This window comes from Fundulus heteroclitus, chromosome 22 (assembly GCF_011125445.2).
Source record: "Fundulus heteroclitus isolate FHET01 chromosome 22, MU-UCD_Fhet_4.1, whole genome shotgun sequence".
Taxonomy (NCBI): Eukaryota; Metazoa; Chordata; class Actinopteri; order Cyprinodontiformes; family Fundulidae; genus Fundulus; species Fundulus heteroclitus.
This window is the reverse complement of record NC_046382.1, coordinates 17,303,986-17,318,988: the sequence shown is the minus strand read 5'-3', so window position 1 is coordinate 17,318,988 and position 15,003 is coordinate 17,303,986. Positions and strand designations below refer to the sequence as shown.

Sequence of the window (15,003 nt, the reverse complement as noted above, 5' to 3'; positions counted from 1 at the left end):
GATGAATGACACGTACCTTTGTAAGAATGTGTGATCCAGCATGTTGTGCTCTGTGTCCGGCATCAGGTCCAATAACACTTGTTTAGGATCTGGTCTTCGGTCTGATGTCGGTTCCGTGATTTCACATTTGGTACCGGTGGTGGTGGCAGTACATTCGTTATTTAAAAGGATACCAGTGTTGACCTCTTTCATGTTTCTCCCAGCGTCTTTTGCTCGCAAGGCAGCAGGATTTAGGTGCTTTATGGATAAAAAAAAATCATCGACACAGCAGTTGGTTTTAGCTTGAGAGGGGAACGGCCTCCTGTTAGCTCCTGCATCGGTTTTGTTCCTACAAATGACTCAAAGTCTTCAGGAGAGAAATGTTGAGAGCACAACAGTGTGGCATTGTCTAAATTCACACCGGTCAAAAACAATATGATTTAGAAAAAAACGACTCAGGTAATGCTAACCTTCCTCTGTCCAGTAGGACCTAACCGCGTCATCAACCCAGCATGCATTGCTCAGGTGAAAAAACGTCGACCTCCATGGATGAAAAATATAATAACAAGAATATAAATGAGCTTTTACATGTCACAAACAGCAATTTATAAGTAAACAGGAAAGTTACAGCATATTAAGGCCAACATGTACTAATCACGGATCCCCTTAAAGCAGTTTTAGCGCCTTTTTCTCTGATATTTAATATAAAGGGCATGCCTTTTGCAGCTTTAGTCATTGCAGCTTCCTCTGTTGCAATCCCGGGTAAATCTGTGGCGGCACAGAGACATGATTGCCACATGTGGATACTCCGCTGTAATTTGGGTTTATTTGTTGGTTTAGCTGGGCTTGCCTTGGCGGCTTTGTGGGCGAGCCAACCTGGGTGGTGCAGGAAACATCTTATTTCGAACTTCACTGACCAGAACTTATACAGGAATCAGAATATCAGAAGTGCTATAAACGGACAGGGATTTTATTCCAGTACACGCACAACGTATCGATCTGGACATCTGTCTGATGTTTTGTTCTGTTCAAAGGAACTGCACACGACAGAAAAGACCAAGTTGATCACTCAGCTGCGGGACGCTAAGAATCTCATTGAGCAACTGGAGCAGGACAAGGTGGGTGAGAAGCATTTTTTTAGCATTTTGTCACATCTTGATTAAAGGCTCTGTAGGATTCCTGGTTTGTTTTCTCTGCCATTGGCTGAAGAGGCTGGACACGGTGAAGCACCATGTTGTTCCCCTTAATCTTTCACCCCTGCTGTACGGGGTCAAGACCCTCTCAGGAGTTCACTCTGATGGATGTTGAAAGTCGAACAGCTTAACTTAGGTGTGAAATGCAGACATGCAATGCATTACTAAAGGGTTTATTACTATGGATGTATTGAAACATCCCTAAATCATTTTAACCGATCCAGATTATTATACTCACTTTCTTATTTCTTCTTAGGGTTGTAATACATAAAATCAGAAATTGTGCTTTCGGCTTTTTGATAGAGGTTTTGCCCTTGAATCTGACATAAAGTGAAGAAACTGCGACTTCTTTAGGCATCTCCAGGTCAGACACTGTTTTAAACTTGAGAGCTAGGATTTGTGGAAACATTTACATCATTTACTAAATCAGGAGCACACAATAAATGTATATCCAAAATAGACAACGGTATCCCGCGGCATGAAGAAAAAAATAAAGCCCTTTCTATATCAAAGTGAAGTAGAGGAAAAAAAGACTGTGGATTACAACTGGGTCAAATGTATGGCAGGAATTTTGCTGGAAAGGTATAACAGGATTTTCTTTACCCCTGAAAAGGTCGGGAGGCATTGGTTATAATTGTTGGAGATGTGGGGCCGACCATTTTAATTGTTTTTTTTTTGGCACTGCCAAATCATTTCTCAATATCGATCGAACATCCAGGAACATTCACATTTGCATCCATATATTTGAATAACATACAGATGGATACATTGAACTTTATTAGCAAGACACTATATATCTTCTTGGCTGCAAGTAAAAAGGAGATGGACTGGATAAAAATTGTGCAAGAGATCCACACAATGTGAAAAACTGTCTTCCTTTAAAGTGCAGCGGAACAGTTTCTACAGGATAACGAAGTGAGCTGAATATTTAAAGCCTGTTGGCTCTGATAGGCGCTGCTGCTTCTTCATGCAAATGTTGCAGCGCTGATTTAAATGTTCATGGAAATAATGAGAAGTTTGCCGCCCGGCCTCTGCTGTTGTTTTTGAAACCAAAATGTAAAAACTGGTAAAGCAACGTGTGAAGTCATTCTGTTGGAGAATATAAAATGCTTTCACGATAAGGATTAATATGTGTGGGCATTAGTATTCTTGCACTACTGCCCTTGCACAATCAATTTCTTTGCACGAAGAAATGGTTTTGAAAATACTCACCTGTACACTGTGACTTGTCTTGCATTGTCTACATTTAAATTGCTTACTTTTAAATCACTGCTACACCTCATACTGTAAATTAAATTCTCCTGCAATTTTACAAGCTGTATGCAACGAAATTTCGTTCTGTACTCACTCTGTGCATACAAAATGACAAATAAAGTTGTCTAAGTCTGTCTAAGTCTAAGTCTAATATGAAAAAAATAAAATTAAGAAAGTATAAGTTTGTTCATATTAATGCTTTAATGTATTTGTCTCTAAAGAAAAAAAATAATAGAAAATTACTCTACATATTTTAATTAGTTTTACGTTTCTCTCAGGGAATGGTAATCGCTGAAACCAAGCGGCAGATGCACGAGACTCTGGAGATGAAAGAGGAGGAGATCGCCCAGCTACGCTCCAGACTCCAGCAGGCCGTCACCCAGAAGGAAGAATTACAAGAGCAGAAAGAGAAGGCGGAGAAATCCGGTTCGTGCAAATCAAATTTGAAGACGTACGACAAAGCAAAAAAAAAATATCTGTGCCTTCTGTAAATGCTAAAACTGTGGCTTTGTTAATCCCCTGAAGCTTTTGAAGAGCTTGAGCGGGCTCTGGGTGTGGCCCAGAAGGCCGAGGAGGCCAGGAAGCGGCTGCAGGTCCAGCTGGAGGAGCGAGTGAAAGACGTGGAGAGGGCAAGCGAGGAGGAGAGGAAGAGTCTTCAGCAGGAGCTGACAAGAGTTAAACAGGAAGTTGTCACCATCATGAAGGTCAGAAAGTAACTTCTGCTCATTTATCTTCATCTTAAAGAAGTCATTGGTGCATGTAATGTTCCCCCTTTTACTCATTTATCAATATTTAAACTATTCAGATATTTTTTATTAAATATCTTGATCATTTGATACTGTTATCATTGTTCTATGAATAAAGTAGGTTTTATTGTTATTAATTTCAGAAGTCATCAGAAGAAACTGTGGCTAATTTGGAAAAAGCCCACACTGAAGCTTTAGCTGCTAAAGAAGAGGAACTAAAGGAAAGAGTCAGCAAAGCAGTGGTTGGTGTCACCCTCCTAATTCATAAATGAAGCATGATATTATAAACAGCATACAGATATCTGAATGTTTAAATGATTAAATGGTATTTCCCAGGAGCAATGCAAGGCGGAGTTTGAGCAGCTTTCTAAGGAGCGAGAGCAACAGGCCTCTCTGGCTCTGGAGGACGCAGAGCTACAGAAGACCGCTATAAGAACAGAAGCTGAGGATAAAGTGAAGGAGATGCAGCTGGAGCTGGAAGCTGCAAGAACGGTAATTATCTTTTTATTTTATTAAGTGTTCTGTTTTCAGCTTTAGCTGATAAACGATAAGATGTCGACCTTTATTTGACTAAATCCTGGAGTGTAAAAACACAGATAAGTACAATTTTAGGCTTGATTTAGGGTCACGTTTCACAAACTGGTACTAGGAGTAATTAGTTTTAGTTATTAACAGACAAAATGGCATTAGATAACTTTAAAAATGTACCAAAAATTAAATTATTAAGATGTATCCTGTTTACATTTTATTTTGCTTTGTAGGTTTTTTTTAACACTTTGCCATTTGATCTACAATTATGATAGCTTATGTTTGTAGTAATAAATTAATAAATTATATTAATGAGTTAATTATTTTATTCCACAAATACAAAGGAAATTAAAGATAAATAATTAAAGAAACAAAATAATAAAAATGTCAAGAATACAGTCTCAACCTTTTGTAGTGTTTAGTTTGATTTAAAGTTTGGGAATTAAAAAAAATTGAAAAATATGATGCGATATGATGAAAATATTTCATGCGTATTAGAAAGTAATAATAATTTTTCAACAGACTTATTGGTGTTGAATGTATTTAAAAATAGAAAAAAAATTATTTGAAATCAAAATAAATAAAACAAATGAAATATATGAAATGAACATATATGATATGCCTATTTTGTGCCATGAGATAACATGTTGTGAATTGGTGCTATATAAATAAAATTGAGTTGAAATTGAATTGCATACCTAAAGTCAGTAACACTTTTGTTTTTCATGTTAATTGATAATAATTCACTATTTGATCCAAAATCTTATACTTAATCAAAATTTTCCATTTTTCTTTTATTTTTTGAACATCTTTACCAAATAATTGTTTTTCAATTGAAAATATAATGGCTTAAAATAACTTTAAAATGGCAAAGAATAAATAATTAAATGAATAAATGGACATATGGCTTCTTAAAATGCTCTGACGTTTGTATTGTTCAGTCCCGCGTCACGGTTTGATCTGACGTTCTCCCTTTAATGATTGCAGAGGATTTTGGAGATGGAGAGCTCCGTGAACGACACCTCTCAGGCCGAATCCAGTTTGACCCACGACCTTTCCAGTCAGCTGGAGGAGCTGAAGAAAAACCACAGGGAGGAGATGGCGGCAGCGAAGGCGAAGCAACAGGAGAGTCTGGAAAAGGACAAGGAAGCTCTCCTCCAGCAGCACAGCGCCGCTCTGGCGGACATCCAGGAGAAACACCGCGCGGAAACGGAGACGCTGCTGCAGGAGAAAGAGCTGCAGCTCCAGCAGCACGTCGAAGACATGAACCAGAAGACGCTGGAGAAACTGGAAAGGAAGCAGGCCGAGGTAGAGGCGCTGTCTGCCGAGCTCTCGGAGGCTTTAACCAGCAGACAGACTCTGGAGGAGAGGCTGGTGGCGGCTCAAGATCAGATTCAAGATCAGGCGTCGAAGCACAGCGCCGAGCTGGAAAGCATCAAACGCGAGCACGAGCAATCTATCGGAGGTGTGGAGAAAACTCTGAAGCAGGAGCTTAATGCACTAAAAATCGTCCTGAGGGAAAAGGATAAAGAGATCCAAGAGCTTTTGAGTAAAGAGAAAACCCTCCAGGAGGAAGCACAAAACCTAGAAACCAGGGTCAGGGAGGTTGAGGAGCTGCAGCAGAGTTTGCTGCAAACTCGACAAGAAGCGGAGAACCTAAAGGAATCCAACGCTCGGTTAAACGCTGCCTCAGAGGATCTTGATCAGTGTAAGAAGAGTTTGACAGACCTGAAGGATCAGTTGGAAGCAGCAAATAATACATGTCAGGAAAAGGAGAAGATGCTCCAAGAAATAAGCTCCCAGTTAGAAGAAGCCAAGAAAGAGCTCTTGGAGAAGGAGGCGGCCGAGCAGCAAAAAAGCCTGGAGGAGCAACGGTGCCTTAAGAAACAGCTGGACGACGAACGAGCGGCTCACCAAGTCCAGCTGAGAAACACTGTGTCCGACATGGAGGCCAAGGTGAAGAAGCAGGAGAGCAAGGCGGAGAAGATCAAGCAGAAGGCCAAAGAGATGCAGGAGAGCTTCAAGAGAAAGCTCCAGCAGACCGAGGAGAGCGCCAAGAAGGAGCTGGAGCAGAAGGAGCTGGAGCTGCAGCAGAAAGACCAGCAGGTCCAGGAGAAAATCGTGGAGATGGCTCAGTCGAGCTCGCAGGGCATCAGCAGCGCCGTGTCGCAGCTGCAGGCGAGCCACAAGGAAGAGCTGGAGGCGCTGGAGCGCCGCTGGCAGGAGCAGCTCGCCCGGCAGGAGGAGGAATCGGCGGAGAAGCACGCCGTCGCGCTCCAGGAGAAGGCCCAGGAGCTGGAGGAGACGTCTCAGCGGGTGTCGCGGGAGTTGAGCGCGTTGAAGGAGGACCTGGCCATCCGGGAGACCACCGTGCAGAAGCTGCAGGAGGAGCTCAACCAGGCGGCGGTCAAACTCGAAGGCTCGTCTCGGGGGGAGTCGCTGCTGAAGGAGCAGATGGAGTCGGCGGAGAGGAACCTGAAGCAGGCCCTGAGCGAGAGGAACGCCCTCCAGGACGAGCTGAGGGCGGCGCGGGAGGAGAGCCGAGCGAGGCTGCAGTCTCTGACCGACAAGTTGAGCGACGCGGAGAAGCAGCTGGAGGCCCTGGAAAGTTCCCGGGTGGAAGACGCTAAAGAAATGGAGCGCAAACTGGAGCAAGCTGCCGCGCTACTCCAAGCCAAGGAGGCTGAATTCCAGCAACAACTGAATTCAATCGTCGCCAAAATGCAGCATTACTGTAAGGAGGTCCAGGCTAAGGTGGATCGTTCCTCCGACCGACTCCAGCAGCGAGTGGTCGGCCGCGTCGAGGAGCTGAACGACCGACTGCTGAGCAGCCAGGGGAGCGTCGGCCGCTTGCAGAGCGCTCTCCGCACAAAGCTGGGCACCGTTTGCACTTTAGAGGAGAACCTCCTGCGGCGCGCCGAGGAGAACAAGAATCTATGCATTTCACTGGAACACACGACCGCTCAGGTAGACGCTCACAAGGAGCGCATCGAGGCCTTAACCCTGGAGAAGGAGGGCAGCTCTCAGAGAGCGGAGGAGCTCAGCGAGGCCCACAGAGTCATGTCAGAGAGCCTGAAGGACAAGGAGGAAGCCATAAATAAGCTGACGCAGCAGTACGAGACGGAGAGGTTGGCGCAGGAGAGGAGGGCCGAGGACGACGGCGATGCCGTTGGGTCCCTGCGGGCGAGGCTGGAGGAGCTGGAGAAGGAGGTCTCCGAGAAGAACGAAGCGCTGCAAAGGCTGTCGGCGAGCGTGGACGGCCGCTCCATCAGCAAGTCCGAGATGGACCAGGTGCTGAGCGAGAAGGAGCAGCGGGTGGGCGACCTGGCGGCCGAGCTGGAAGGCAGCGCGGCCCGCCTCGCCCAGCTCCAGGAGCGGCTCCAGGCCAAGACGAGGGAGTGCGAGGAGCTCCGGCAGCGGCACGCCGGCGGGGAGCGCGAGAAGCGGGAGCTGGCCGAGCAGCTGCAGCGGGCCCAGACGCTGTGCGCCCAGAACGGCGCCGCCGAGCGAGAGCTGGGGGAGAAGCTGAGCTCCCTCGAGGAGGAGAACAAGAAGTGGAAGCTGGCGCTGGAAGCCCAGAGGGAGGAATTGGAGAGGATGAGAGAGGAGGCCGACAGGGGCAGGGAGGAGAGCGTCAGAGCCACCGAGGAGAGGCTATCCGCGGAGAACGCTCGCAAGATATCGGAGCTGAAGAAAAAAGCCGAGCAGAAGATCAGCCAGATCAGGAAGCAGCTGACGGCCCAGCTGGAGGAGAAGGAGCAGAGCATCCAGGCTCTGAGGGCTAACCTGGAGGAGAAGGAGCAGAGCATCCAGGCTCTACGGGCTAACCTGGAGGAGAAGGAGCAGAGCATCCAGGCTCTAAGGGTCAGCCTGGAGGAGAAGGAGCAGAGCATCCAGGCTCTAAGGGCTAACCTGGAGGAGAAGGAGCAGAGCATCCAGGCTCTAAAGGTCGGCCTGGAGGAGAAGGAGAGCAACGAGACTCTGAGCAAGGAGCAAATAGAGACGTTGGAGGAGAAAACGAAGCAGCTCGAAGAAGCTCTCGCCAGGCTTGGAGAGGAGCAGGAGAGGAACCTTGAGCAGACCCTGAGCAACGAGAGGCTGGAGAGGGAGAAGTGTTTAGAGGAGCTGAGAGCCGCGTATGAAGACAAGCTGGCGTCGCTTCAGCGGGACGCGGAGCTCAGGCCGACCCAGGCGGCGCTGCAGCAACTCCAGGCACGGCTGAAGGAGGCCGAGGAGCACAACCGAAACCTCCTGGCAGAAATAGATCGCCTGAAGGCAGAAACGAGCGAGAAGGACGGCCGGCCCTCGACTCCTCCCGACGAGGTCCGGCGTTCCCCGGCGCCGGAGGCCGCCGCGGTCGAGGCGGAGCGCAGCAGCGTGCAGCGAACCGCCAACGCCACGGAGGACGGCGGGGAGGACTCTCTGCAAAGCCTTAGGAGCAAACTGGTCCAGATGAAGAACGAGAAGGAGAAGGTCCAGAAGGACTTCACCAGGTTACAGAAAGACATGAGGCAGCTGAGGAAGGAGCACGAGCACGACCTGGAGTTGGTGAAGAAAGAGCTGCAGGAGGAGAACGAGAAAAAGCTCAAGTAAGCCTGGAATTAGGGCTGAACAATTAATCGCATTTTCAATATAATCGCGATTTAAAAAAAAAAAAAACGCAATTTCCAAATCGCAGAGTCGGCAACTTTTTGGCTATGTAACAATTAGGGAATTAGACACGTCCTTTAGGTGTTGATAAAATGTTTAAAGTGGGTTTGCCTCCACATGGAAGGGAAGACAGTTGCAGCAGTGAGATAATCTATTTTTATTACTTGTTTTAGAGTTTATATATAGCATTAAGTACAGGTCAATCAGTTTAATACATAGACTTGCTTGTTGGTTGCACTTTATGTTCAACAAGGATTGATGTCCAAATCAACTAAAAGCTGTTCTCTTGAATAATATTCTGATTAATAGAAACATTAAAAGTTCTTGTTTTGAATAGTCCTTGTTTAAAATTGTCTTTATTTAGACGCCATTTTTGTTGCTTGTGGTTAATGCAGAGAAAAGTCAAAATTGTAATTTTGGTTGAAATATATTGTAGGCAGAATGCAATCATTTCTGCTCTGAGTTTAGATGCTGCGGGTCTTTTAGCAACTAATCCGCACAGCGAGGAAATAAAATGATATGTTGTTTGTATATGTTTAAAAAGACATGATAAATTAAACTGGAAAAAAAATCGCATTAAATCGCAATATTAAGAAAAAAAAAATCGCGATTAGATTATTTTCCAAAATCGTTCAGCCCTACCTGGAATCCGCCGTACGATCGATCAGAGGCGCCGCGTTTTTGATCCGCTCTAATCTTTGTTGATCTTTTACCGCCCCGTCTTTTCTAGGCTGGAGTTGGAGGATCTGGAAATGAAGCGCAACATGGCCATGAAGCAGCTGATGAGGGAGTTCAACACGCAGATGGCTTTGAAAGAGAGGGAGCTCGACTCCGCCGTGAAGGAGACCATAGGTGAGAGAGAGAGACAAACCTGTTGGGGAACTAAACCGGTTTGAGGTCCTTTCAGCTTTAAAGGAACATGTTTCCCGACAGAAATCGACACGTACAATGTTGTCACACAAGCTTATTGTGAAGATAATCTGTGAAAACTTTTATTTCTCCAACTTGACGCAGACTGAAGCCTAAAACTGACACATTCTCTTTTTATTCCCGCTGCCCAGCCAAGGCCCAGGATGTCGAAGCCGAGCTCCTCAGCAGCCACCGAGAGGAAACCAGCCAGCTGAGGAAGGTGATTTCCCAGAAGGAAGACGATTTGCAGAGAACCGTGCAGAAATACGAGCAAGTCATACAGGTGGATCGGACATCTTCACACGTTTGTCTTTCTTAACGGCCGCGTTTATGTCTGGGTTATGATACATGATGATCGGTGGGGCGATGTCCCTGCCAGCTTCGTACTCTAGAGAGCGTTGGCTGTGAGTGATCGTCCGGTGCGCCGTGGAAAATCATCTGATTTTAACCTAATTGGTCTAAAAAGACTTTTTTGAAAACCTTTTATTTGAAAGAAGAAATATAAAAGATGATTAAAAATTGATTTTTTTGTGTTTATTTGATTCCTATTCAAGGCGCTTTGATAAGAACGACTATATTGTTAATATAGGCGGCTACACAGTATCATTTGTTTAATAATTTTGGTTGCTGGTGTGCCTCATGATTTTTATTTTACTTTTTTATCAATGGAAAAAAATGTACCTTGGCTCATAAAAGGTTGAAAAGCACTGCTTTAGAGAGTGTTTTGCCCGTTTTGCAAAAAAGCTCCATCAGATTGGGTGAGAATCAATGGAGCGTCATCACGTTACCGGCCAGGTTCTCCGTCCGGCTGACGGCTGCCAGGACCCAGTGGGTTTGCAGCGCCCTGCTAGTATGATGGCAGGTCAAACACTGTCCTGCTGATTTCTACCCACTGATGCTGTCTTAAAAACCTCTGAGGCCTTCGCAGAACCGCTGCATTTCCACTGAGACTCTGTTCTCTGTGCAGACGACTCCTGAAGGCAATCTGGTGGACTGCAGTTCAGTTCCACACTGCCAAAAACTGAATTAAAAATAAGTAAAAATTTCTTGAAATTAGTGTATTTGTCCTTATTTTCAGCAGGTAAATAAGATGATATGCCAATAGAATGAGTATTTTTACACCTAAAATAAGATAATTAGGTAAACAACACTTGAAATAAGATGGAGATGAGTTGCTCCTATTTTAAGTGCGATACATTAATATACATTAATTTCAAGAAAACTTTACTTATTTTTAGTCATGTTTTTGCAGTGCAGCCGTCAGCTGAATAAAAATACGCGCCACATCGTTCAGACTTCTAAATGATTTTTCCTATTTTGTGTTGGCTTATCGCGTAACGTCGCGTCCCTTATGATGGGGACTCCACAGGTTGTCCTTCCACTCAACTTTCCATTAATATCGTAGGATACAGCTCTATATATATGAGCAGCATGCTTCTGTTGCTCTCCTTTTCTCTCTTGCTTATCTATGTTTCTGTCTCCCTACGGCTTCTTGTCTTTATCAGTCTTACTATGTACCTATAATATATCCTTATACGTTGTTATATTTGGAAAGATGCCTGCCTAGTCCCACCCTTCCTGCTGATCGAATGAAGATCACTTTAAATCTGGGTCTGCCAGAGTTAAAAATATCATAATATTTAATTATCATTGGCTTCTGTTTCATACGATCGATTCATGCGGTCTATCTGGATAGCGGTCGGGGAGACGGTGCATTAAAATCCACGGCATCGACAATAAAGTGGGAAAAGGTCTGAGGGGCAGGGGAACGCTGTAGGTGATTTTTCTGTTCTGTCTCTTCACATAATCGGGCTGAAAGTTGGGAAGGAACTGTGAGGTCAGCCGTCCCGGTTGAGGAGGGGGGGGGTGTATGTCGAGATGAAACACAGGAAGCGTCTCATCTGCTGCTCATGCAACTATTTATTTGTTTTTAGAGCCGGGAGGAGGAGATGGGAGACAGAGTGTGGCAGGTTCAGAAACAGCTAGAAGAGCTGCAGTCACGCTGCCAAAGCACTTCAGAGGTAAAAAAGCCCCGACTCAACGAGCCGCGTCACAGTCTACTGACGCATTAGGGAGTTTTTTTTTTTGGTTTTCTGGAACGGTTCATAGCCGCAGTCGATGCAGCCTGTTAAATAGACGTCAGACGGAGATAAAACTTCTACGGCCAATCTGCTCAAGTCATTTGTCTTGGTCATATGGAGTAACTCTCATTCTCAGCTCTCCTTTGGGGATAAGACTGGAGTCTGAAATGAGCCTCATTTAACGCTCAACCTGCACAGCGGTCATCATCCCTGCTTCATAAGCACAGGAATCTGTCCCAGAGTTCAGGGCCGACGCTGTGGCGTACTCCTCTCTGAACGCCGTCTCGCTGCAGGCCTGTGGCGGCTCTCCAGCCAGCGCCCGGATGCCGCGAGGCCGCGTTTGAAATCGCTTCAGGAATGCACAGTCTGCGCGGCAGCAGCCAGCCTCGGTCCCTGTTCCCAATTATCGTCACGCACGCCGCTTCCACAGCTTTAAAGTCGTACCGCGGCGGTGCTCGCACGCAGGAGTCCTGTCACAGAGATGTCTCCAGGTGCCATTAGACCCGAGCAGAGCCTTTTCTTGCTGTCACAGACGTTTGTAGAACAATAAGCAGAGAGTCTTGCTCTGCTCTGACTGCTGCGTTCCTCCCAGGTGAGGTAATAACTTTATGGGGGACTGCGTGAAGTCATCCCCACGCAGGCCTTTCCTCCTTACAGATAGACGGAGGATTTCTGCTTTATACTTCTGGGCCTCCATTAGACACCCGTTACGCCACCGTTTGGTCATCATCATTCATCTGTCCGTTTGTTCTGTCATTTCATTTCAGTCATCCGTCTTTTCAACCCTGCTTCTCTACTGCGTGTCCACTCTTCGTCTTGGATTATCCGTCTGTCTGCTGTTCAGCCATTCAGCCGCCTATCCGCCCCCCTCATTATTCATTTGTCCATCGATTTCTCTCTCCGTCTATTTACCCATCCGTCTATCCGTCTCATCATCTGGCATTATTCACTTAGCAACTCTGGTCCTTTCTTCCCCTCCTTGCTACCTTCGCACCCTCCTTCCTGTTTGTGCTTTTTGCCGTTTCCATTACTTGGACCTTGTTGAGCAGATTTACAAGGCGATATGTTTTGCACCCCATATGCAGCTAAGTATTATTATTATTATTAATATTATTATTATAGATAATTATAGACATAGACTCTTTGCCCACGTTAAAGAAAGATGAGAGAGCTCGTTGTTTTATTTTTGGATGTTCTTCTGAACCGTGCTCCCAGCTAGTTGTTTTTACCTTGGAGTTGTGCCCACTGACATGTTTCCTGTTCGTTATTATTACCAGCAGTTTGTTCTTTAGTGTCTTCAGGCTTAAAATTAGAGCTAAGTTTATTGATTTCACACTTTTAACTTATTTTTCTCTTTCTCATTTCTCTCGTATCTGTACAGCTGACCCCTGAGGACCTGAAGGTATGTCTGCTGGCTCCTTTTCCACTGCTTTAATCATTCAGACGAATCACTAAAAAGGACATTTTCATATGGCAGAACTGAGAAAGAGAGCTGTACGTCCTGTTTGTTGCTCTTTTTAGCCAGGAGAGTCATCTTCTGTCCCTTTTGTTAACTGCAGGCTCAGCTCGCCGAGAAGACGACTCTCCTGAGCGAGGCTCGGCTGAAGGAGCAAACATTTGTGGAGCGGGTGAGTGTCCGACCCACTGTGGGTAAACCCAAGAGTTCCCAGAAACCCGTGCCCTCCAGCAGAAACAGCCACCGCTCTCCCGCTGCATCGCTTTAATTGCGCAACACATCTGTTTACGTTTGTTTTAACCCTATAAACAATCAGAACAACACCTCCCACAGATTTCAGTTTTCACTAAACATCCCCCCAAAGGAAGGCCATTAAAATGCTTTTTTCCCCCGGTTAAGAGATTAAGGCCCAGGGTAACGGCTCAACCCAAAGAGGTCAGAGAATAACCTGTTCGTGTCTTTCTTCTCGTAAGATTCACTCTCTGGAAGACAAGATCAAGTTTCTCCACCGCAGCGCTGTTGTAACTCATCTTGATGGGACGCACAAAGGTAATCTTTGCTTCAACAATCGCTCTTCACTTCTTGCTCAAATTCCCCCTTTAAATGAACCCAGCAGAGACGATGAGCATAAACTATGAGCAACAAACATTATACTGGGCTGAATGCGCCAGCCAGAAGTTTTCACCGACGCCTCTTCGGCCTGAACGTTTTTATTTTGGCTTTTGATCGTGCTTTTAAGCTCTTCCAGGGTTTTTTGTTTTTTTGGACGATATTGGACAATTCTGCTGAAGTAGTTGTTTGTTATCTCTAATCTAAACAGGTTCAGAATCACACATCCAGGCTTAATGTTAAACATACACCCCTTAGCGTCCCTTATGCACCGTTTGTAGCCATAAAGAAGCTTCTGCAGTGATTCTGCCTGCTGTATTTAGGCGCTCTTGGTGTCAGAATTGATATAGATGCAGATCTCTTCTACAACTTTTAAGCTTAGTTCGTACACTTTCATAGAGATTGAGAAACTTGTCAAATGACCTCAGCTTTGAATACCAGTGCGATTTGTGGAAGAGTCTCAGCAGCGGCTTTTCTTTTTGCGTAAATTGAAAGACTTAAGCAGTAATCTCACAAATGCTATCACACTGTGGTTTGGAGATGTTTCTGCTAACGAAAGGACATTTTTAAACCAAGTGCTCCGCTCTGCCAGGCGGATTATTGGTGAGGACATTTATCAGCAAAGCCTTTGCTCTCATTCTGCCAAAGACCTGTTTGAACTTCTCCCTTCTGGGATGCGCTATTCCAGCAATTAAATGTGAGACATCGCGCCACAATAAAAGCTTCTTTCCTCTAGCTGTGATGACTTTAGACACAAAGACCCTATGATGATTGGTAAAAGCACTTTTTGGCTCTTGGCTCCGTTTTATTTATTAGGGTTTGTTTTACTGTTTTACATTTTCTTTTTTTTGTGTCCCTCTCGTCTTATTAGGTTGGGTGGCTGTTGTTCTCGTCCATTTGTTTGTGTGAATGCCAAACCGTGCACTTGAGTTACTTGCATCTCATTTCCAATGTGGTTTGTTTATACTAAAAGTGGCAAATAAACTGAATCTGAGTCTGAAGCAGGAATGCATGTACTGAAAATCTTCCAACCAAGAAAATAAGCCCTGTGCTCCCAAACTGACAGCTGAAAACTCCACTGATATTTGCATCTGGACACACTGACCAGCCAGATGCATTCTGGAGAAATGTTATTTTAGACGAGACAGAGGATCGGTTATTTGGCCACAACGATGTATATTTGGACGAGTTGAGCTAAAGATTTCAAACCTCAGAGCACAGGACAAACCGTCAAGCATCGATATCGATAATTATCAACAAATTCAATATTTTAAGTGCCACCCTGACCACTTTATGCTGTTGCTTAGCGACCTATTTTTAGATACAGATTCAAACTCAACCCTTTATTCAACCAACTTTTATTTTGCAAGTATTTAAAAAATGAAAAAGAACGCATGCTCTGTGAACTCTTTGAAGGAGGCGGAGCTTGGTGACGGAACAGTTCCTGGGTCTGCGTTGTGATTGGTTGGGAGGATTTAATGACTGTAATATTAACCTAAATGGATAGAATGCAAAAGGAAGCAAAACTGTTCTTCTGTTAATCTTTTTACTGACCCTTTTTTTCCCCCTGTCATCGATATACGTCTATCAGTCTATAT

General features: G+C 45.1%; 1 protein-coding gene across 4 annotated transcripts in view; it reads left to right on the top strand.

Annotated features, from left to right (window-relative positions):
- Nucleotides 1–15,003, top strand: part of golga4 (golgin A4) — a 32,665-nt gene that overhangs the window by 13,245 nt on the left and 4,417 nt on the right. For 3 of the 4 annotated variants that reach the window (XM_021314686.2, XM_036126790.1, XM_021314688.2), the window contains 12 exons: nt 1,014–1,097; nt 2,705–2,852; nt 2,952–3,130; nt 3,316–3,414; nt 3,509–3,664; nt 4,688–8,289; nt 9,081–9,202; nt 9,412–9,542; nt 11,194–11,280; nt 12,722–12,742; nt 12,900–12,968; nt 13,270–13,345. In XM_021314686.2, the coding sequence (XP_021170361.2) occupies nt 1,014–1,097; nt 2,705–2,852; nt 2,952–3,130; nt 3,316–3,414; nt 3,509–3,664; nt 4,688–8,289; nt 9,081–9,202; nt 9,412–9,542; nt 11,194–11,280; nt 12,722–12,742; nt 12,900–12,968; nt 13,270–13,345 (4,774 nt within the window). The remainder of the gene's footprint in view (nt 1–1,013; nt 1,098–2,704; nt 2,853–2,951; nt 3,131–3,315; nt 3,415–3,508; nt 3,665–4,687; nt 8,290–9,080; nt 9,203–9,411; nt 9,543–11,193; nt 11,281–12,721; nt 12,743–12,899; nt 12,969–13,269; nt 13,346–15,003) is intronic. The other variant, XM_021314687.2, reaches the window with a different exon arrangement.